Below are 24,303 nucleotides of genomic sequence, written 5' to 3'. Positions count from 1 at the left end.
AGACGAGCAAGCACACAAAAAATCGCGTTTGGAGAAGTCAAAAATCAAGTCGATGCTTATTTGTTTTTACGATTCCAAAGGAACTGTCCACAAGGAGTTCATGCCAATGGACCAAACCGTCAATGCACTTTTCTATCTTGGCGTTTTGAAGCGTTTGTTGCATTGCATTCTTCGAATTCGCCTTGAATGCCGCGAAGGAGGAAGCTGGCGCTGATTGCATGATAATGCACCATCTCATCGATCCACTCTTGTGACTGATTTTTTTGAATAGAAATCGCATTTTAACTATCAATCTCTCACCGTATTCACCTGATTATGGCGCCCTGTGACTTCTACCTATTCGGAAAATTGCATTTGGCCATGAAAGGAACACGTTTTGCGTCCATAGAGGTCATCCAACAGGCTTGTTCCGACATCCTGAAGGACAGTCCGGCCAAGGCTCTTTCGAAAAGCACACAAAACAGTGTATCGAGGCCAGAGGAGACTATTTTGAATAAATAAACTCGAAGTTATCAGAACAAAGCTCCCGTCGTTTCTATTTTAGTTCAGTCTTGTTTATTTTGGACTTCACCTTGTAGATCCAAACAGCCTGGTAGAAATTAAGCCTACTGCAGTGTTAGGATTTATAGCCTAAAACTTTTACTTACGCCTTTTTTTTGTTGCAATTTCAGGTCTTGGCCACATCTGGTCCCATGAGTGTGTCATTTTTTACCGTGGTTGTGTTTTTTGGCTCATTTTATTTAATTAATCTAATGTTAGCCGTAGTTGCATTAAGTTACGAGGAAGAAGCGGAAATCACAAACGAAGTGAGTTCATAAAAGTGACACAAATCGTAGACAAAAACTAGGGATTTCATTCTTATTTATTTCCATTATTCATTATTTAGGAACGCAAGAAAGACTTATTGGATCATCGCGATGATTCAACCTTTAGCTTTGACCCGTCCGTTTTAAATGTTAAAAAATTAAATAAGAATAACAAAAAGAAGATCGATTCGCGTAAGGGCGTCTTACTAGCATCGTACAGCAAAAAGAAAACGCGCAGAAAAAAGGTGAAAGGCGTCAAGGAGGGTGGCAATAGTAATAACGATAGCAACGGAAATGGCCAAGTAAAGTTCACTTTTCGTTTTTTTTTTCAAATACATTTTAATAAAACTACATTTGTTTCATACAAACTTCCATAGAATAAAAGTAGATCCGTTACGCCCAGTCCCGGTCAAAGTCCGCGACACAGCAACGCCGAACGTCCCACACAACTACCATTGCAGCTCTCCACTGCACAACAGCAGCAACAGCAGCAGCAGCAATTGCTGCCACCCCCCATTGCACCACAACAACAACTACAGCAACAGCAACAGCACAAATCACAACCGCAAACACCACAAGCGCTCACACCGAAAGAGGCGCAGACTGCTCGCACACGCATTTGCTTCCAAGAAGATGGCAATAAAAATCCAAATATGTTATATCCATCCGATAACAAAGGTCAGTTGGTGCCTGGCAGCCGTCAGGCCAGCTCCAATTCGAGTGGTGTAAATCGCGAATCATCGCAAGATGATTCCGGTGTGGTGGACGATCATGAGGAACAGGAAATGGGTACCGAAATGGTGAACGTGTCCACAGTGGAGCTGCCAAATGAGCTGACCTCAGTGACGTTGGCTCTGTCGCCACGCGAGGTGCGCCTCATCAAATGCAATGGCAACATTGCACGCATTAAGAAGCATAACATTTATGCGCTGCATCAGGAATTTTCTTCGGAAATTGTGGTTATCGGTGAGTTGGCAAAAAACAGACGAAGGACGTTTTTAATGTTGATAGTTGAGAGTTAACGTTCAACTTTTTACGGGCAGTCGCTGTTAAATATGCAAATTTTAGTTAAGTTTTAACATTTTTTTTACATTTTTTCAGATGATCTTCCCGATCGTAATTGTGATAGATGCATACAGTGCTGCGTCAACTATGAGGGTTGGCTGCAGTTTCAAAATTGCTTATATAAGGTAAAAATAAATATAAAAATAAAAATAAAAAATTTGGATGCTAAATTTATATGTTAAGGGGTTATATACGGTTAGAAGGTCAAAGAAAAGCGAATTTTCCAGATTTTTTTCTGAGAAAACTTTTAAATTTATTGATCTAAAATCTTTCAACTGTATTTAAGACTTAGGGTGCGGCCAGAGTGAACGCTGATGCCGAGCCGAGCCGAGCCGAGCTTATTGACGCTTATTTTCATGCGAGAAGAAAATTTGTATATAACACAGTGAATGCGAGAATCAGCGCTGAAATTTTGTTTATTCCATGTGTTTTGCTCTTATGTCATTTAATTTTGTTGTTCATTTGTGTTTATAAAATTGCTGTACACGGTAATGGATTCATCTGATGAAGGGTATTTTGCTTCTCCTAGTGTGATTAATGCAATTATTAACACAAAAGAGTTTGGAAAACATCCAATTACACTAAAGAGGAATGAATTTGGTGAATTTCATCATTTATATAATGATTTATCTTATATTTATTTCGTGGAGGGAGCCTGAGAAACGGCTACCCCACTCCATTGGCCAGTTTTTTTTCGATTTTCGTGGTGTGGTGCACTATGGATTCATTCCACCTGGCCAAACTGTTAATAAGGAATATTGTTTAAGCGTTATACGTCGTTTACGTGAAGCAATTCATCTAAAAAGACCAGAATTATGGGCCAACAACTCTTGGTTTTTGCATCACGATAATGCACCGTCTCACACTGCACTCGTTCTTCGTGACCATTTCGCCAAAAATTCCACGCATATCGTTCAGCAACCACCGTATTCGCCTGATTTGGCTCCGTGTGACTTCTGGCTATTCCCAAAACTCAAGAGGCCACTCCGGGGAACGCGTTTCGAGTCGATTGAGGAGATAGATGCTGAATCGAAGAAGGTGCTGATGGCTTTACCGGAAATGGATTATTTGGCATGTTTCGGGGATTGGAAAAATCGTTGGCATAAGTGTATTTCATCGAGAGGGGATTATTTTGAAGGGAATGAAATTGATTTACAAGAACCAAATTCACCTTACTTTTTGCCCACAGGTAAAAAAAGAAAATATTAATCCTGGCAATCCTAATAAGGATAATGGAAAACTTTTATCAAATTATTGCATTGTCATCGGTCCTTGATAGGTGTGCAAAATTTCAAGTCGATCAGATTTTTAGAAGCCAATGAAAATTAAGCTCAAAGATTCCGTTACATACATACATACATACATACATACATACATACATACATACAACCCGACCTAATAAAAGTGTGTTAAAAACACAACTGCACTCTAAAAAGTAAACATCAACAATCCAAAAAAGCGAGCAAAACGCTTTGAAACTGTTTTCTCGCACTCATCGGCTTTGCTCTCTGCTCTTGTCGGCGCTCACTGTGTTATACACAAGCTTATTTGTATTGACTTGTATGTAACCAGTTTTATCGCACTGACAATCTCGGCTCGGCTTTCAGCGTTCACTCTGGCCGCACCCTTAGTATTAGTAAAAATATTTATTTGGAAAGGAGCTACAGCTGATCTGCGGGAGCTCCTCTCAAAAAAGACGTTTTGCGGTGACCACTAGATCTCTGAACGGGATCCTCTGAAATTAAAAAAACCCAACAGATTTCGTTAAAGTAATGTTAAATCTAGTAATAAATCGAAGGAATAAGCAAAATAATTTTTTTTTTACAAAATGGCGGTTTCTCCAAAAAAAAAAAATCGATTTTTGACCAAAATTTCGGCCTTAAATAGTTTATAAAAAAGACAATGTATCGGTGTGAAAAAATCTTCGATTAATTACTAAAAAATATATAGGGTGTGCCATCTTTTATGTCGGTAATTTTTGTTTTTTTTTATGTTATATTAAATTTCGGCCTTAAATAGTTTAGAAAAAAATATATAGAATTATCGGTGAGAACAAATCTTCGATTAATTACTAAAAAATATATAGGGTGCGCGATCTTTTATGTCGGTATATAAACGCTGAATAACTTTGCCATTTACCAACCGATCGACTTCGACAAACATGTTTTCAGTTCAGTACAATTTCAACTATGGAATCGCTTTGCACCGAAACAACGCGCTGAAATAGTGACGCTATACAGCGAAAATAGTCGTTCTCTTCTTCTAACTCAACGCGCATATCGCAAAAAGTATCGCGGCAAACAGGCACCGTCTGACAATACTATTCGCCGTTTGGTGTCGAATTTTTTTGAGCACGGGACAGTAGGAGTTCGTCAACATGCCGTTCATCAACGACCAAGACGTTCAAATGAACTTGTTGAAGCAGTGAGGGAGAGCGTTGCCCAGGAGCCAACAGTGTCGTATCGTCGTCGCGCTCAGCCTTTTGGCGTCAGTGAAACCACAATGCGGAGCATATTAAAGGATGATTTAAATTCGTTTCCTTATGAAGTGCAATTGACACAAAAAATATTGCCGATAGACCATTCACGCCGCCTGGAATACGGCCAAACAGTCGTTCGAATGGTTGATACTGAACCAAATTTTTGGACGCAAATTTTAATGACTGACGAGGCTCATTTTAACCTCTCTGGCAGCTTGAATAAACCAAATTGCCGCTTTTGGGGAACTGAGTATCCACACGAGATCCATGAAACGCCATTGCATGACCGGAAAGTAACTGTATGGGCCGGCATTTGCGCCAAAACCTTCATTGAGCCATATTTTTACCGAGAAAACGAAACGGTCTATGGAAACCGATATCGATGGATGTTGGCTGCCCGCAAATGCGTGAGAAAGGTTTAGACGGTCACTGGTTTCAACAAGACGGTGCGCCATGCCACACTGCAAATGCACCAGTTGAATTTCTGCAATGAAAATTCCCGGGTCGTCTAGTATCAAACCGAGGCGACATCGACTGGCAACCCAGATCACCTGACTTAAAACGCCCGGTCTTCTTTTTGTGGGGTTATCTGAAAAGTAAGGTTTACGCCAACAAGCCGCATACTATTGACCAGCTTAAGGCAAACATTCGTGCCGAAATCGACGCTATAAAACCCGAAATGCTTGACAAGGTGATGACAAACCCAGAAAAAAGATCGCAGTTTGTGTTTGCTAATCAAGGTGGCTACTTGGTTGATATTGTATTCAAAAAATAGTTTTAATAAATTGTAAATAACGAAGCCAAATAAAAATACCTCACTTATACATCAGTTTTTTTTTCAAAATTATTCAATGTTTTCATACCGAAATAAAAGATGGCGCACCCTGTACTTAAGAAGCTCGTGTAGGAATTTGAGACTAATCGGCTTAGCCGTTTTCGAGTAATGTTGGTCACCGAATCTGAAAACACCATTTTGAGAAAAACGCGTTTAAAGTCCGGCCTTGTACTTTCAAGCACTCTGAAAGGCCTTTCAAATTTGTGTATAACTTCGAAAGTATTCACCGAAACGATATTAAATTTTCTGTGTGTATTCTTAAATAAACGGTTTTCCACTGAGAGGTGTTATTGGAGGTCTTTTCCCGTAAAATATCAATGGTTTCGTTGCTTGTGTCGCACGTAGCGCCGTCTTGTTGAAAATAAACGTTGTCCAGATCTATCCAGAACCATCCAATTCCGGCCATAAAAAATCGTTAATCATATCCGATAGCGCAATCCTTTCACCGTAACTGTTGCTCCAGCTTCATTTTCGAAAAAGTAATGACTCCGGCGGACCATTAACCGCAACAAACAGTCACACGTCGAGGATAGAGAGGTTTTTCAACAATAACTCTTAGATTTTCTCAGCCCCAGATCAAACAAATTTGCTTGTTGACGAAGCCGCCGAGGTGAAAATGAGCCTCATCACTCAATTTGATTTTTCGATGGAATTTCGGAACGTTGAAATGCTTGAACAACGACTCAATCAGCAAAGACACGACGTTGTTAATGATCGGCCGGCTTGAGTTCTTGTGTTAACTGGACTTTATAAGCCTTAAGACCCAAATCTTTATGCAAAATACGGTGTAATGACGCTTGCGGAATGCCTAATTCCAAAGAACGACGAGGAATGGACAAACCTGGGTTTTCTTCAACACTTTCGGCTACAACAGCAATATTTTCGGCTGTTCTTGAGCGACGTGAACGGGTTTTATTCTTCACATCACTAACTTGTCCCAACAGTTCGAATTTTTGACGTGATAACGTCTTATAATTCGATTTAACAGGCTGCACGCACGAAAAAATGTGTCGTTACCTTGCTCATTAGTGTTACCTTGCTCATTGCCGTTACCTTGATCATTGCCGTTACCTTGAATGAACTGCAAGCGAAAGCGCGAAGCGAACGACAAAGCAAACAAAGCAAACGAACGGCAACGTTCGACATCTTGCTCTCTCCTACTTAAGTGAGCGTATATGTGTATGTATATGCGCATATGTACATATATAAATTCACGTATTTTTATTTGCATATGCCTTCTTATTGATTATTATTAATTTGATTTACTTGAAGAATTTAAAATAAAACCAAGTTTGTTAATAATACCTGTTGTTTTAATGTTATTATTATTTTTTGACGTGATAACGTCTTATAATTCTATGCGTGCCGGCTGCACGCACCAAAAAATGCGTCGTTATCTTGCTCATGCGTCGTTACCTTGCTTGAACAGCATGTTATGTTATGTTATGTTATGTTATGTTATGTTATGTTATGTTATGTTATGTTATGTTATGTTATGTTATGTTATGTTATGTTATGTTATGTTATGTTATGTTATGTTATGTTATGTTATGTTATGTTATGTTATGTTATGTTATGTTATGTTATGTTATGTTATGTTATGTTATGTTATGTTATGTTATGTTATGTTATGTTATGTTATGTTATATTATGTTATGTTATGTTATGTTATGTTATGTTATGTTATGTTATGTTATGTTATGTTATGTTATGTTATGTTATGTTATGTTATGTTATGTCATGTTATGTTATGTTATGTTATGTTATGTTATGTTATGTTATGTTATGTTATGTTATGTTATGTTATGTTATGTTATGTTATGTTATGTTATGTTAATGTTGACTCATTCTCTATATCCATACAAAATATCTATCAAACAAATAAAATTAAAATTTTCTTTTGAAAAATGCAACCATTCAATCAGTATGACATTATCACGTTAAACTATCGTCAGTAAACCGACTTTACAGACAACCTCTTTTTTCACCAATTTCTGTATTGCGGTCCGACAAGGTGCTTTACGATGACTCAAAAATGTTCGAGCTTTACGAACCGTCTCTGCCAAATTTTCACCATTTTTATACTGAATTTTAATAATTTCAATGCGTTGTTTAAGCGTGTATCGTTCCATTTTTATTAAAGGCGTAGTTTCTGCTTGTCAAATATCAAAAAATGACTGCTTCAAAAGTGACTTTTACCAAAATAGCGGCTATTCAAAATAACACCTGTTATTGGAAAACCCATACATTAAGAAAATAAAATTAAAAAAATGGATTTTTTGAAAATTCTAACTGTATATAACTTAACCACTTAACTCAAATTTTTTGGCAATTTCTTGTAGGTGGTGCGCGATCCACTCTTCGAATTAGCTATCACACTTTGCATAGTATTAAATACAGCATTTTTAGCTATGGAGCACCATGGCATGAGTGAGAACTTTCGCAATGCGCTAGACATAGGAAATAAAGTATGTATTCTAGCATTGGCAGCGTCTTCAAGTAGTGGCTCATTAATTTTATTTTTCATTTTTCATATTTCGTCTGTTCACCAGGTTTTTACGTCTATTTTCACATTCGAATGCATCATTAAATTAATGGCCTTGTCGAAAGATTTTTTTCTATGCGGCTGGAACATATTCGACCTGATAATTGTGACAGCCAGTTTATTGGACATCATATTTGAGTTGGTGGATGGTCTCAGCGTGTTGCGTGGCCTGCGATTGGTGCGTATCACTAAAGACATACAAATGTATTTTAAATTTTTAAAATATATCCTTTGCTCAACAGCTGCGTGTGCTAAAACTCGCACAATCATGGACGACAATGAAGGTCCTGCTCAGCATTATTATATCGACAATAGGTGCTTTGGGTAATCTAACCCTCATTTTAGTTATAGTTATTTATATTTTCGCTGTGATCGGTATGCAATTGTTTTCGAAAGATTACACACCCGAGAAATTCGATCCAGACCCAGTGCCAAGGTGAGCAACTGAAACTACCGAAGAACTTTGTGTAATATGAAATAAAATTTTTTGTAATCTTCTGTAATTTATTTGCAGGTGGAATTTTAATGATTTTTTCCATTCGTTTATGATGATTTTTCGCATATTGTGTGGTGAGTGGATTGAGCCGCTGTGGGACTGTATGCGTGCGGAGGAAGAGGTAAGCATAGTCTTTCTTTTTTTCAAAATTTTTGTTTTATGGGGTTGTCCGGAAAGAAATTGCCGATTTTTAAAAACAAAGTAAATAAATTTTTATTAAAACTTAGACTGAATCTCAATCAATTATATATTTTCCATTTTGTTCGATAACCTTTTGCCATCTTTCCGGAAAATTCACTATTCCGCGCTCATAGAACTTCTGGCTTTTATTTGCAAAAAACTGCACCAAGTGCGATTTTATAGCCTCGTCCTTGCCGAAAGTTTTACCATATAAGGAGTTCTGCAAAGACTGGAACATATGGTATTGTGACGATGCAAGGTCAGGGCTATATGGTGGATGTATCAAAAGCTCCCAGCCAAGCTCTCTCAGTTTTTGGCGAGTGACCAAAGATGTATGCGGTCTAGCGTTGTCCCGATGAAATATGACACCTTTACGATTGATCAGTTTTGGTCGCTTCTCGTTGATGGCTGCATTCAATTCGTCCAATTTTTGGCAGTTAGGTTAGGTTAGGTTAAATGGCTGCCCTAGCTAAAGGGCTCACTTGGACAAATGTTAAGAAATTCGTCCGTTGTGGTGCCATACATGGGAGAGGAGAAAGGAGATGGGAAGGAATAAGGAGCCTTGGGATTAGATACGATGATGACCATACATTTTTACGACGGCGCCGACGGGGGCTGATTTGCGTTCGTAGTTAGCCGTAACAAGCTACTAATGGACTTCACCAAATTTATGATATTTACAACGGCTATATCCGCAGGCGTAGCGAAAAAGTGAGAACCCAGATTTCTAAGTCTTTGCCAGACGAGAGCAGGGCAGCTGAGAAGAAGGTGTTGAGATGAGTCCACCTCGTCCTCCAGACAGTTTCTGCAGAACGGACTTGAGACAATCCCAAGTCTTACGGCGTGAACACCTAACGGACAATGTCCGGTAAGGATACCCACCAAATTTGAGAGCTGGGGTTTTGTAAGCCTTAGGAGTTCCCTTGAGTGTCCCCGATCTACCCGTGGCCAGAAGGATCTCGCGACCTTGCACGTTTGCGCACTAGCCCAGCGGTCGCTGAGTTGACTCGTGGCCCATCATTCCAGGAGCAGACCACAGGTTCTCAGGGGAAACCCAATTCTCTCATTTCGCGACGAAACCGTCTCCAAAGTTTCCTGTCTAGCTAGCTCATCAGCCCAGCAGTTTCCCTCTATGCCGCTGTGCCCGGGAACCCAAATGAGCCTGATGATGAAGTATTCGGATGCAATCGAGAGAGAAGCCAGACATTCCCCGACCAATCTTGAGCGCACAAACAGCGAACCCAAGGCCCTAATTGCCGCTTGGCTATCGGAGTAAATATTTACTTCCTTAACGGTAATTACCGAATTAAGCAACCAGTCCACCGCTTCCTTAATTGCGGATACCTCCGCTTGGAAAACACTACAGTGGTCCGGGAGCCTAAATTTAAGTTTGATGGGGGGCTCCTTACAGAATACTCACCCACCAACCCTTCCGTCCAACTTCGAGCCATCCGTGAACATGTTTGTCATGCCTTGCCGCCGAATGTTGCACCCCGCCCACTCATCCCTTGAGGGAATGTGAGTAGAAAAAGGTCCGCTCGGACCTAGCGTGGGTGTACAGTGGTCCAGCACCATAGGGATGAACTCAAAGTTTTTAAGAATGCTAGAATGTCCGTAACTTAAGTCTGATTGCGGCGTGCGCAGCGGTAGTTTTTCCTACAATGTCCACGTGCGCCACATTCAGCATAGCGTTAAGCGCTAGAGTAGGAGTGGTACGGAGAGCCCCAATGATTCCAATAAGGGCAGACCTTTGTACCCTCTCCAGCTTCTTAACTGATACCATCCTTTCTAGCGAGTTCCACCAGACAAGGACTCCGTATAGCAAGATTGGTTTTATAATCGTGTTATAAAGCCAAAAAGTTGATGAAAGATATATTTGAATTAATCGTTTGGTTTCTCTGAAGCAGGTCAAAATATTCCACACCCTTCCAGTCCCACCAAACTGAGAATATAATATTCTTTTGGTGAATATCAGCCTTTGAAGTGGCTTGTGGCGCGTCATCATGCTCGGACCATGATCGTTTTCGATTGATGTTATTGTAAAGAATCCATTTTTCATCCCCATCAGTAATAATCCGCTTCAAAAACGGATCGACTTCATTGCGTTTAAGATGCGTATCACAAGCGTTGATTCGGTTTGTTAAATCAATTTATTTTAATTCTTATTTTGAAAAAAAAAATTAAGTGAAATTATATTTAATTCAATCAACGCTTATGAAAAGGAGCGAAACAATTCTTGCGTAGTGGAACTTCACATTCTTCACGTATTGTTTTAGTATGCCTTTCAACATTTTTGAGGCGACAGCCAGCGCATCTTGTCTTGTGCTTCCTTCGATTGGTAGATGAGTAGCGGAGTTTCCATAAGTCTTTTTCTTTTTGGAAATGCAACCAGACCTTCCACTGCGAATATTGGCGGCCGTTTTCTGACCTTCGGCAATCAGTTCTTCTGCCAAAATTACTATAAACTCAATCAATGGCATCTTTTGACGACGTAGCTCTGAATATAAAATTCATGAATTCACAACGGACATCATCAAAAGTCGATAAACAATTTTCTTCCACCACTTATTGGATTTTCGGTTCAAATCATATAAGCCGGCCATTTGATCTGCTCTATCGGCTCCTCCCATAATTTCGCGATAAAACTGTATCATCTGAGGACATGGTGTAGGTATTATTTGGCCATTCCTCTGCTTTTTTCCTATGGTTGTCATTTCATAATCGTGGCAGTTGCTTAGGAGGATAACTGCTTTTGTATACAGTAAAGGGTGGTTAAGTTTAAAGGGCCAGTGTTGATTTTGAATAAAATTAATTTTTTTTAGAAAATTATTGTCATTTCTCTTTATTATGATAATATTGGTATAACTCAATTACGTATGGAACAAAATATTGGCCAAATAGCTGCCACGGCCTCAGCGGCTCACCTCCATCCGATGGTCCAAATTTTCGATGACGCTGAGGCATAATTGAGGTTCTATGCCGTTAATGCGCCGAATTATCTCATCCTTTAGCTCTTGAATTGTTGCTGGCTATCGGCGTACACCTTCTCTTTCAAATAACCCCAATGAAAGAAGTCCAACGGTGTCAAATCACATGATCTTGGCGGCCAATTGACATCGCCGCGACGTGAGATTATTCGGCCATCAAATATTTCGCGCAAAAGAGCCATTGTTTCGTTAGCTGTGTGACAAGTGGCACCGCCCTGTTGAAGCCACATATCGTCTACATCCATATCTTCCAATTCGGGCCAGAAAAAGTTCGTTAGCATCTCACGATAGCGAACACTAATCACAGTAACTGCCTGACCGGCCTCATTTTGGAAAAAATACGGCCCAATGATGCCGCATCAAACTGTCACTCTTTGTGAGTGCATTGGTTTTTCGGCAATCACTCTTGGATTATCATTCGCCCAAATGCGGCAATTCGGCTTATTGACGAATCCACTGAGGTGAAATTGTGCCTCATCACTGAAGATGATTTTCTTCATGAAGTGCGCGATATGCATTTTAATTTATTTATTTATTTATTTATTTATTGTCTTTGAATGGATACATTCTTACAGACTATATTAAGCTAATGTACAATAGTTTATTAATTACTAAGAAAAGAACGATTTAAGATGATTGACTAAGATGCCATACGGCCATGTAAAATCAGCACCAGAAGAATTGAAAAACATATTTAAATCTGAACATGCCCTAGGAATCGGAGCATTCATCCCATAGTTGGTTCTCGAGAAGCCAATTTTAAAGGTTTCGTACTGTCGGAGCCTCATATTGGGTATATTAAATTGAATTTTACTTAAAAGGGAAGGGCAATCAATAGATCCAGAAATAATACGAATAATAAGTGAGCACGATAGAATAGAGCGTCTGCTATCAAGTTTAAAGATCGGAGCGCAAAACGAAGAAAGACTTTCTGAACTCTCTCAATCCGATTAGACAGACCTATTTGGTACGGTCTCCAAATAATAGCGGCATACTCTAATCTTGATCTAACAAAAGCACAATACAATGTTTTGAGAGTGTGTGGGTTGGTAAATGCAGAAGAATTTCGGCGAACGAATGCTAGCATCGCATATGATCGTCTTATGACGTGGTTAACATGGCTAGTGAAATTCAGCTTAGAGTCGAAAATAACGCCTAAGTCTTTAATTTCCTCAACGGATTGCAAAGGTAAGCCAGCAATATTATACGAAGTATGCAAAGTATTGTTTGATTTAGCATATTTTACGTGAAAGCATTTACTAATATTTAGTGACAGATGGTTTAAATAGCACCAGTTCCGGACATTGTGCAAGTCGGTTTGCAACTTTTCAGAGTCCCTAACACTGTTAATCACCGCAAATATTTTAAGATCATCAGCATACAACAAGTGTTCTGCAAACGAAAAGCAAGAACCAATATCGTTAATAAAGAGTATAAAGAGGAGGGGTCCTAGAATACTTCCCTGTGGGACACCGGAGGATGCAATAAATGCACGGGATGTCGTATTATCGACGGCTACAACGCAGTGTCTGTTGGACAAATATGATTTGATCCAAGACAAAAACGTGGAGTGTATACCCAATGATGCAAGCTTCGACAAGAGTATTCGGTGCGAAACTTTGTCAAACGCTTTAGAGAAGTCTGTATAAATTGCATCAACTTGAGATCTGTTCTGGAAGGCTGAAATGCAGTAATCAGTGAAAATAGACAAGTTAGTGACAGTGGAGCGACTTGCGACGAAACCATGTTGGTTGGTAGATATTAGGCCTTTGACAGCAAAATATAACTTATCATTTACTGTTATCTCAAAAAGTTTTGAGACAGAAGCGAGACACAAGCAATTCTTCAGCAAAATGCCCGAAAGGCCATCTGAGTCAGTTTTCGTTGTAGACTTAAGCTTCGTAATACCCTTGACGACATCAGTAACAGATAGGCACAAAGTCCCAAAATTGAGAGGTGAAAAACTATTAGAGGGCAAACTAGAATCGGAGTCTAGGTCGGGTTCAAAATTAGAGCAAAAAAAGTCAGCAAATAAATTGGCAGATTCTATGGCAGAATTTGCATATTTACCATTATAAAAAACACTGTTTGGCACCATTGAGCAAGACTTTTTTGATTTGATGAATTGCCAAAAAGCCTTCGAATCCGAAATAATATTATTTTCGAAACTCAAGATGTAATTTCTATATAAGAACTTGTTCAAACAGTTAAACTCTTTTAAATGGCATTGAAATTTTGAGAAGTGCATTGGGTCTCCAGACCTTTTATACAGTTTAGAGAATTTGTTTTTTAGATTCTTTAGGTGCCTAAGCCGTTTGGTATGCCAAGGTGTCTTATATACTTTCTTATGATAAATAGGAATGTGCTTCAATTTGAACGCCCGTTTTCATAAAAGCCTGAATAACTTTAACGCGTTGCTCGATTATGTATCTTTCCATAGTTCAAATTGAGTTAGTCTGAAATTGAAAAATGTCAAATGAAATGGGGAAAAGAACTTGACGTTTAGGTGTGGTTCAGATTCAATATCGGCCCTTGAAATTTAACCACCCTTTACATTAGTCCAGAGCTGCTTGTATTACTGAGTCAGTTATAAAAAAACTTTTGCTGGGACGTATGTGTCCCAATAGGTCCAAAAGGGTTAACGCCGTCTATATGTAAAATCGGCAATTACTTTCCGAACAACCCAATAGAAAAATAATTATTGTCATTTATTTATTTGCAGCAAGGTGCCTCTTCATGCTTTGCAATATTTTTGCCAACTCTGGTTATGGGCAATTTCATGGTGCTAAACTTGTTCTTGGCGTTGTTGCTCAACAGTTTCAATTCGGAGGAATTGAAATCGAAAAAAGAGGTAAAGTATAGAAAAATGTCACGCATAAAAGTACCCATTTGATTAGCCGAAAAAAGTCCAGTCAGATGTGCGCGTTTACTGTGTTTTTTCTTTCTTTATAAATGTGTATGTTTGTGATTCTTTATACGAAAAAAAAACCAAAATAATTATTTATAAGCAAATCCTGAATTTATAAAATTCGCTTAAATCGATTGCAATTAAATACAAACAAATGTTAAGCGATGTCTTCGTTGTGTGCTAAAAATGACTTTTAAAAATCCTAATTTTAAATGACAAAAACAAAAAAGTGTTTGTTAGTTTTAACAAGTTATATTGGTGTTAGTGCAAAATATACAACAAAAAAAAGAAACTAAATTATTTTAATCTAAATTCCATGAATTTAAATTATCTAAAAGCTTTGCATTGACAAATTTTCATTTGCTATTTAAATATTTTTTTTGTTTTAGCTGTGTGCGTGTGGGTTATTTACTTTTCAAAATGCACTTTGATGTTTAGTTATAAAATAAGAACTTCAAAACGTTATTCAAACACTAATTTGCACAATACATTGAAAATACAAAATTTTGTTTTATTTACATGATTAATTTGCTTTAGAATTTTTAAACTTTGTAACTTTTAAGAGGTTAGCGGTAGTCAGAGACCCGAAAAAACGATGATTTTCAATAATTTTTTTTTTGCTGGTCAATAAAAACGTAGCATTAATATGTACATCATGGAGCGGCAAGCTAATCACCTACCCGGCCAGAAAGCAAAATAGATTAACGAAACCAACGCAAGACTGAGTCTTGTCGAGGCCCTGTGCTCCCAAGTGGAGTGAACATGGAAAAAAAATATATCATTTGACTTTAGCAAAATTTCAAAAAAAAAAATTTATAATTGTGAAAGTCATCGCTGTTTGTGTGGCGCCCGTTTCCCCAGAAGTCCCTTGCGGTGATCATCACCAGTCCTTGGAGATTCATCTACAATCAATCGGACAAGAGAAATTAGTTTTATTAATAGATAATCTTGCGCGTGATCGAAGCTTTTTTTTCAAAATTAAAAATGTGGCGGCCTCAGGAGATATTTTTGAGAATTTCGAGAAAAAAACCGACATGTAATTGCTAAAAAAAATTAAAATTTTGAAAAAAAAAAAAAAAATCCTTCGATAAGGCACGAGTTTTTTATGTTTTTCAAAAGCAGTACAAATCTTATTGAAATCTACCAAGCGTCTTTTAAGTTACAGTGATCACCAGTCCAAAAATCATAGTTTTGAAAAAAACGCAGATCAAGTTTTACTATGTATCTGCTGCGGAGCGCCCGAGCGCTTTTTGTTAACTGTTAAATAACTCGAAAAGTATGTGCCGGCTTCACTTGAAATTCTCAGACAATATTTTTAAGATATATGCTTTAAGAAAATGCAAAAAAATCAAATTTTTTGAAAATTCTGACTACCCCTAACCCCTTAGTATTTATTTCAAAATTAATTCACGTCTTTCCATTAATTTTATTTCAACAAAGCTGCTGTGAAATGGAAAAGATTGAAAAAAGAATGAAAAGTAGAAAAAACTAAAACTAAAAAAAAATTAAAAAAAGATTTAAGATAAAAAATGTAATTATTTATGGTCCGGTTTCACTAAACGGTTTCAAAATTTATTATATGTGGGTATATATATATATAATTGGCGCGTACACCTTTTTTGGGTGTTTGGCCGAGCTCCTTCTCCTATTTGTGGTGTGCGTCTTGATGTTGTTCCACAAATGGAGGGACCTACAGTTTTAAGCCGACTCCGAACGGTAGATATTTTTATGAGGAGCTTTTTCATGGCAGAAATACACTCGGAGGTTTGCCATTGCCTGCCGAGGGGCGACCGCTATTAGAAAAATGTTTTTCTCAATTTTGGTGTTTCACCGAGATTCGAACCTACGTTCTCTTTGTGAATTCCGAATGGTAGTCACGCACCAACCGATTCGGCTACGGCGGCCATTAAGCTGTTATAATTTTAAGTTTTATAATTTCAATACCAAGCTTTAGTATTAGATTGGGGAAAATTTAATCAAAAAATCCATTAACTTCTCGATAGATGGCCGTAGTGATCGTAGTGATGATGAACGTATCGATCAAACACCTTAAGTTACAAAGAGAGCCGTTTAAATTTTGTGGCCTCCGTGGTTAGGTTAGGATAAGTGAAATGACTGCCTTTGCTAGAGGCCCACGTGGACAAAAATTTAAAATATGTCTCTTGTGATACCATACAGGGGGAGGGGTGGGAAACAGGAGCGGGAGACGAACTAGACAGAATTCAGGACTTGGTTTGAGGATGACGACCAACGAGTGGCGATTTACGTTTGTGTTAACCGCTTCAGGCTACTGAATTGTCTGAATTGATTGAACTGATGAATTTCACCAGGTGTGTGATATTTAAACTCGCAATATCCGCAGGTGTAGCAAAAAAGTGAGAGTTCACGTGTTTAAATCATTACCCGACGAGAGCAGGGCAGCTGAGAAGAAGGTGATGAAATCATTCCACCTCGTCCTCCAGCCAGCTTTTGCAGAAAGGACTTGAAGCAATTTTGAAGCCTCGCCGCATGGACACCTAACGGACAGTGTTCCGTGAGGATACCTACTAAATTTGATAGCTGCCGCTTTGTTAGCCTTAGAAGTTCTCTCGAGCGTCCCCGACCAACCCGCGGCCAGAAGGATCTCGCGACTTTTCACGTTTGAGCACTGGCCCAGCGCTCGCTGAGTTGACGCGAAGCCCATCTTTCCAGCAGCAGAGCACAGGTTCTTAAAGGAACTCCAATCCTCTCATATTGCGATGAAGCAGTCTCAAGGGTCCCCTGTCTGGCCAAGTTATCGGCCCAGCAGTTTCCCTCTTTGCTGCTGTGACAGGGAACCCAAATGAGTCAAATATCGAAGTATTCCGATGCAATCGAGAGGGAAGCCAGGCATTCACCGACTAATTTTGAACACACAAACAGCGAGCCCTAGACTCTAATTGCTGCTTGGCTGTCGGAGTAGATATTTACCTTCTTTACTGTAATTAACGAAGCGAACATCCAATCCATAGCTTCCTTAATTGCGGTTACATCTGCTTGGAAAACACGACAGTGATCCGGAGCCTAAATTTGAGCTCGATGGGGAGCTCCTCGCAGAATACTCCCCCACCAACACTTCCGTCCAATTTCGTGCCATCCTTAAACACATTTGTATGCCCTGTTTCCGAATGTTGCGCCCTGCCCCCTCTTCCCTTGAAGGAAGCACCCTAAAGTATATATTATTATTATTTATTAAACTTATATTAAAAACTAAATACGAAAAATGTATACTTAATTAGATTCGGGCTCGGATGTGCTTTATAAAGTTGTTGATAGAGATGATATGATTGGATGTGGGGTTTCTTAACAATTTAATCCCGTTCATCCTCAAGTAATGATTTCTGGCGTCTACCGAATCGGGGCAATCCTGGAATATATGGTTTAAAGAGAGAGCTCATCCGCAGTGTACGCAAATGTGTTGATGTGTGTCAATAGCGTGGCCAAGACGTAGCCAGGAGAAATGTTTTACTTGTGTTTTCCTTCCCCCGTTGGGGGTATATGCTCTCGGTTTATGGTAGTGTAGTGGGGGTGGGTGTAGTTTAGCCACTCTAGTTTCGTTCTGGTGTTGAGATATCGTTTAATTGCTAACACAATATCTCTCTTTTCGCATATGTGATCATTTGTTATCGGTGCTGATTAGGCTTGTTTGGCCACCTTGTCTGCCATCTCGTTCCCGTGAATTCCAATATGGCTTGGTATTTAAAGTAAACGTAAGGTAGCCTCCTTGCCAATGAGCGTATCTCTTATTCTGCTAATGGTGGATGAATTGGATAGAGGGTCTAGAACTGTTTTTAGAACAGATTTGCTGTCGGTGCAAATGAGAGTTTTATGGTCTTTTCTGAGGTCAGGCTTATAGCATGGCAAACGGCATCTGCTTTTGCAGTAAAAACAGATGCCCAGTCCGGCAAAGTTTGCACCCGTAGATTGTCTCCGTTTGTGTTAAACACAGCAAAGCTGGCTGGCTACGTTATCAGATTTTTAATCACCTGTGGACACACAAAGTCCAATTGTCAGCTTCATAGTATGTCTTGCGCTCCTGGAATATAGAAAGGAGTGCTTCGGGTGATGTCGTTTTGTTTTGCAAATTTTGATAGGCTGAGGTCACAGGATGATTATGTTATCTTCCATTGTGGATTTTTTGCATGGTAGTTTACCATCAAATGGGATAACTCTAGCTTGTTGGCGATTCCAAATATTTGATGCATAGCAGAAGTAACTTTTTGTGAGCTTTTGGATCGGTTTATATTTGAGGTGTCTTTGTCGATGATTGAGATGGATGGGAAAAGAAGTTTAGGGAAAGTTTAGGTGAAAGTATATAAAGGACTTGGAAATGAAAAAAAGTGAAATGCGATTAAATATTTTCCATTTCAGTTACGCTTTGCTATATTTAATTTTCATATATCGTTTAAACTTAATTTTTTTTTGTTGTTTTTTTTTTCAATCTTTAAAAATATTCACATAAAAAAATATCGTTTACTTTCTTGTTGTACAAATGAAAGTTTGCGGAAAAATTTACTTATTTAATTTCATATATTAATTTTTGCCTAAATGTACAGTGTGTGCAATAATTATAAGATACTTACTCTACATACTATATAACTCACTAATACATACCCAAGCATTGTGCTAATATACACACTTTTATAAAACACTCAAAATACATATACATGCATACATACACATTATGCGCATTTCTATAAAATATATGCCTTCAAATATATATCAAATACAAATACATTTTTACAATTATAGCAAAAGTTGCCAAAAAGTAACTTTTCACTGTTTAAATTACGGAGAGATGTTTCAATACTTTTCGCAGTAAAATAAAAAGTTTGCACTGGAAAAATACCAAAACGAAATACTAAATACACTTACAGGAGTGCTAGGATCAAGCGTTAACATGGCGCTCCCAGTCGCACACGAAGAGATTATACAACTATGGTAGGCGTGCCGACGGGACATAGCCCAGTAGCAGGGTATGCTTGTATGCGAGGAATCTCTTACAGCGTGGAATACAGGAAATTTAGGAAGCAGGGCTCAGGCCAACTTGTAGATCACCTCCTTTGCAGAAACAGGCTTAAGGGGGTATTCTGGTCTAGACGCCTTAATATTAGGTATTTTTAAAACCAAGATAAAAAAAATGAAAAACATTTTTACTATTCATTTATGGTTATTATTAATATTGCAAAAGTATAAAAAAAAATTAATAAAAAAAAAATAATAAAAAAATCGTGGAATTACAGGCCGGCGGAGTGGGGGCTACATAAAAACCAGTGCTCTATGGTTGACATGATTCTAACCATTGTAGTGATCTAAAACAAACAAATTAAATAAATTCTTCATTAGTTAGGATGTGGCTATCGGATTACGCCAAATCAAAGAAAAAAAATTCACAAAATGGCGTCAACTTGAAAAAAAAAATCTTTTTTGCCCTCTTTTTTTACCTTTTCAAATTTTTTAAAAATATTTCAAACTTAAATTTTTCAAAATCCGAGGCTGAAGCTATAGACAGATGCATAATAAAAAATTCTTATCAAACTGCAAAGCGATCGGTCAAGTAGAACTTGAGATATCATGACGACCATCTCAAAAAAAGTAGTTTTGAGAAAATTGCGTTTGAAGTTTGAGCAACAATTCCAATAGAATAACTTAGATCACCGGGTATATAAAGGGTTTTTCAATTGGCGCGGGTCGATTTTGGCGCCCTGTGGCAGCCATTTTGTTTTGGTGACATCTGTCAAATCTTTTGTTTATTATTCAGTTATTTATGCCAAATCATCATGGCAAGTTACACGATTGAACAGCACGTTCAAATGATAAAACTTTATTATCAAAATGAGTGTTCATTAACGCAAACGTTGCGCGCATTGCGCCCATTTTTCGGTAGACGTGGTGGCCCTTCAAAGTCGACTCTTCAACGTTTGGTGGCCAAATTTGAGACGACCGGGTCAGTAAACAATCAGCCAACTCCCGTACGTTCAAGGAACGCAAGATCAGCCGAGAACATTGCTGCGGTCCGTGAAAGTGTACAGCAGAACCCAAGGCGGTCTATTCCTCGCCGTGCACAAGAACTTGGCCTTTCGCAGACTGCAACTTGGCGAATTTTGCGTCGGGACTTGGGCCTACACCCGTACAAGATCCAACTGACCCAGGAGCTCAAAGTTGATGACCATAGACAACGCCGTTTTTTCGCTGACTGGGCTTTGAATCGTTTGGAAGAGAACCCCAGTTTTGCGCGAAAAATCATCTTTAGTGACTAGGCGGATTTTTGGATGAATGGCTGTGTTAACAAACAAAATTGCCGTACATGGGACGACACCAATCCACACGAGGTTCATCAGGTGATAATGCATCCTCAAAAAGTTACCGTTTGGTGTGGATTTTGGGCCGGCGGCGTCATTGGTCCGTACTTTTTTTAAAACGACGTTGGTGAGGCGGTCACCGTCAACAGCGAGCGCTACACAACGATGATGACCAATTTCTTATAGCCCAAATTGAACCATATGGACCTGGACGACATGTGGTTCCAGCAGGACGGCGCTACGTGCAACACAGCAAACGCCATTTTATTCCATTTCAACATATATATATATATATGTATAGAATAAATAAAGATTAAAATATCTGGGGCACCACAGTTTGATGAATGGGAAGATATCTCAGCAGTAGGTTGGAAAATATATAATAGAAACAAGCACCATACGAGTTGACTCGACATAACTAATGGCCTCCGTCTGGTATTGCTATAGACCGAACCGTTCTGTGCGTGAATGCAAGTCAACCAGTTCAACCTAACCTAACCTACCCACTGAATGGGTAAAATGTTAAAAAAGTACAAAGAATCTATCACTTTTGATCATCGGTTCCTGTTTCTCCCACTGGAGCATAGGGACTCAGTAAAACACTTCCGTCTGATTGCAAGAAGCTTGATTTCGCTCCAAGTTTTTCCAGACGTTTCAACTTTCTTCTGAACAATTCTTCTCCAAGATATTTTTGGACGGCCAACCTTGCGAGCACCTTGTGGATTCTAATCCCGTACTTGACGACAGATTTCATTTACCTCCTTGCGAAGCGTATGCCCAATCCACCTCCACTTTCATAACTTTATCATGTGAACTACCGGCTGCATTTTGCACCTCTCGTATACGATAGATCGTCCTTGCGTATGGTGTTGGGTCACCAGATCTTCAATATTCTACGTAAACATCTGTTCACACAGCTTTGAATTTTATTTTCAATCCAATTATTTGTGAGCCAGGTTTCCGATCCATGCAGGAGTACTGATAGTACATTTGTCTTAAAGATCCGTAATTTTGTATGTACGTTGAGGATGCTCGGAGACTAGATAGCTCGAAGTTGTGCATCCGCGCCGTTCGCTTTATTTATTCTGGCGATAACGTCTAGTTTCGCATTGTCTTCAGCGGCAATTATACTACCCAAGTAGGTAAAGGTGTCAACGTTCTGAATTTGATCACCATTTAAGAGAAACGGGCGGCGAATTTTCATGGCTTTCGTTTTCTCGTGATTTATTTTTACCCATGCATTCAATGAGTTTGAGGACAGATTGTAATTTTGTTCTGTATGTCGGTGTGTTTGACGAATAGAAGGCATATATCATCAGCATAGGCAAGGTCTTCGAGATGTTCATAGAAGTTCCAATAAATACCTCTCTAAAACAAGGAAAACCAAATGCGGGTGCCGACAGTTCTAAATTTTTATGCTGTTCATAAATTTGACCGTAAGCGAATTAGAATTGACTTTTTTTATAAAAGAAGTGCATTTTAGCCATTATACTGATTACACCAGTTAACAACCAAAAAAAGAAAAAAGAACCAGACCAGCTCATTCCGATATAAAATCAGGCGCTGAGTAAAAAAAATCCATATTTTTTTCTTGCCACATAATTTATGGAATATCAATATCGCCAAATAGCGGTTGAGGATTAAAGAAAAGAGGTATGATCCCCCCCCAAAAAAAGGTCTAATATTTGGAGAATCCGTTAAATGATCAAAGCAAATGATAAATCAAATGAAAGGTACTTGGAAGGTGGGCTGAAACGATATTTTAGGGCGAAGTGTCGGCCATTGGGCACACTACAGGTACAAAATTTATATTAAAGGTAATTCAATTTGCTATCTTTTGTTCGTGTTGCATTTTTCATTAAACGGTTAAAAATGTTTTTTTATGCAAAAACATGAAAATTTTCGATTGATTTTGTGAGAAATACATCTAAATACATCTCTTAAAAACTCGTAGCCTTGCTCTAGCGAAGGCAGGACACTCACAGAGAAAGTGTTCAGTGCTATCCGCCCCCTCCAAGCAAGACAGGGAATCGGGTTCTCACTGATTCCAATGGTGCTTAAATCCTAATCCCTTGGGTTGTGTCTTGTAATATTACCGACCATCAACCGAACGTCTTTCTACCAACTACTTAGTGGAAACTTATCCGTGTTTTTGTGACAAAATGCACAAGTTGTCATTAATTCTACTTGAATATCAGAAGTTTATGGTTACGGCATGACTAATTGATAAATGCTGTAAAGTTGCTTCTATGGTTATGGTTATCGCTATGGCGTTATAGCTACGACATCACTAATTGCAGCTTCACATAGCCCAGAGCAGACCGGGTAAGGATTGAATTCTTGTCGTTTGGGAATCATTGCACAAATCTATAAGTAAAAACAGTCTCAGGTGGTTGTCAAAAAATGCCCACATCTGAGATCGCTTGATTCCATAAGGCTCTTTTATGTAAGATGGTTGCCTAAAAAATAATAAATTTCCTAGAAAATCGCATCAAAAAGTCTAAAAAATTATGTAAAAATTCAAATAACTCTTAAAAAAAAGAAAACATTATTATAGCTAAGAAATATATTAAGGGGTTAAGGGTAGTCAGAGGCCCGAAAAAATGATGATTTTAAATGATTTTGTTTTGCTAGTCAATTGCTTTATTTTACAAAAATAAAAACATAGCATTAATACATCATGGAGCGGCAGGCTAATCACCTACCCTGCCAGAAAGCAAAATAGATTAACGAAACCAACGCAAGACTGAGTCTTGTCGAGGCCCTATGCTCCCGAGTGGAGTGAACAAGGAAAAAAATACATCATTTGATTTAAGCGAAATTTCACAAAAAAATTAATAATTGTAAAAGTTATCGCTGTTTGTGTGGAGCCCGTTTCTCCAGAAGTCCCTTGCGTTGATCAGCACAAGTGCTTGGAGATTGATCTAAAATCAATCGGACAAGAGAAATTTGTTTTATTAATAGATAATCTTGTGCCTGATAAAAGCTTTTTTAAAATTAACAATATGGCGGACAGGAGATATTTTTCAGAATTTCGAGAAAAAAAACCGACAATTAATTGTATAAAAAAAAATCTAAATTTTTGAAAGAAAAATTCTTCAATCAGGCACGAGTTTTTCATGTTTTCAAAAGCAGTATAAATTTGAGTTAAATCTACCAAGCGGTTTTTAAGTTACAGTGATCACCAGTGCAAAAAACATAGTTTGCTATCGATTCCGGAGCGCCTAAGCGCTCTTTGTTAACTGTTAAATAACTCGAAAAGTATTTGTCGGATTCACTTCAAATTTTCAGACAATATTTTTAAGATATTATACTTTAAGAAAATGCAAAAAACAAAAGATCCAATTTTTTGAAAATTCTGACTAGCCCTAATCCTTTAAAAATATTTGTTATTGTAAATTTTTCAAGTCAAAAATATTATCTTGCATTTTTTTGTCGATATTCTATCGTTTTTAATGTTACCAAAAAAATTCTTATTATAGCAACAACGCTAATACGATCAAGTAAAAAGACCAAACCTTCACACCATCGCACACTTGACTCCCTGTCAAACTCACACCAAGGGTGCCTGCCAAAAAATAAGAAGAAGAAGAGTGTTTTTACTCGTACTTTTGTATAATGTTAGGGATGTCAGAGAAATCTGTTGTTAGATGTCAAGTTGTTTAGTTATAGTTGCTTTGCC

General features: G+C 38.3%; 1 protein-coding gene across 1 annotated transcript in view; it reads left to right on the top strand.

Moving 5' to 3' along the window:
- The window catches only part of LOC129243936 (sodium channel protein 60E), a 92,993-nt gene that overhangs the window by 3,862 nt on the left and 64,828 nt on the right, over window positions 1–24,303 (top strand). Inside the window, exons 5-13 of the mRNA XM_054881416.1 lie at window positions 672–806; window positions 887–1,108; window positions 1,184–1,772; window positions 1,908–1,996; window positions 7,528–7,653; window positions 7,738–7,908; window positions 7,973–8,166; window positions 8,245–8,347; window positions 14,116–14,244. Coding sequence (XP_054737391.1) covers window positions 672–806; window positions 887–1,108; window positions 1,184–1,772; window positions 1,908–1,996; window positions 7,528–7,653; window positions 7,738–7,908; window positions 7,973–8,166; window positions 8,245–8,347; window positions 14,116–14,244 — 1,758 coding nt within the window. The remainder of the gene's footprint in view (window positions 1–671; window positions 807–886; window positions 1,109–1,183; window positions 1,773–1,907; window positions 1,997–7,527; window positions 7,654–7,737; window positions 7,909–7,972; window positions 8,167–8,244; window positions 8,348–14,115; window positions 14,245–24,303) is intronic.

The sequence above is a fragment of the Anastrepha obliqua genome, chromosome 4 (assembly GCF_027943255.1).
Source record: "Anastrepha obliqua isolate idAnaObli1 chromosome 4, idAnaObli1_1.0, whole genome shotgun sequence".
Lineage (NCBI taxonomy): Eukaryota > Metazoa > Arthropoda > Insecta > Diptera > Tephritidae > Anastrepha > Anastrepha obliqua.
Note: the sequence above shows the minus strand (reverse complement) of the source record. Positions and strands in the feature narration are given on the sequence as shown.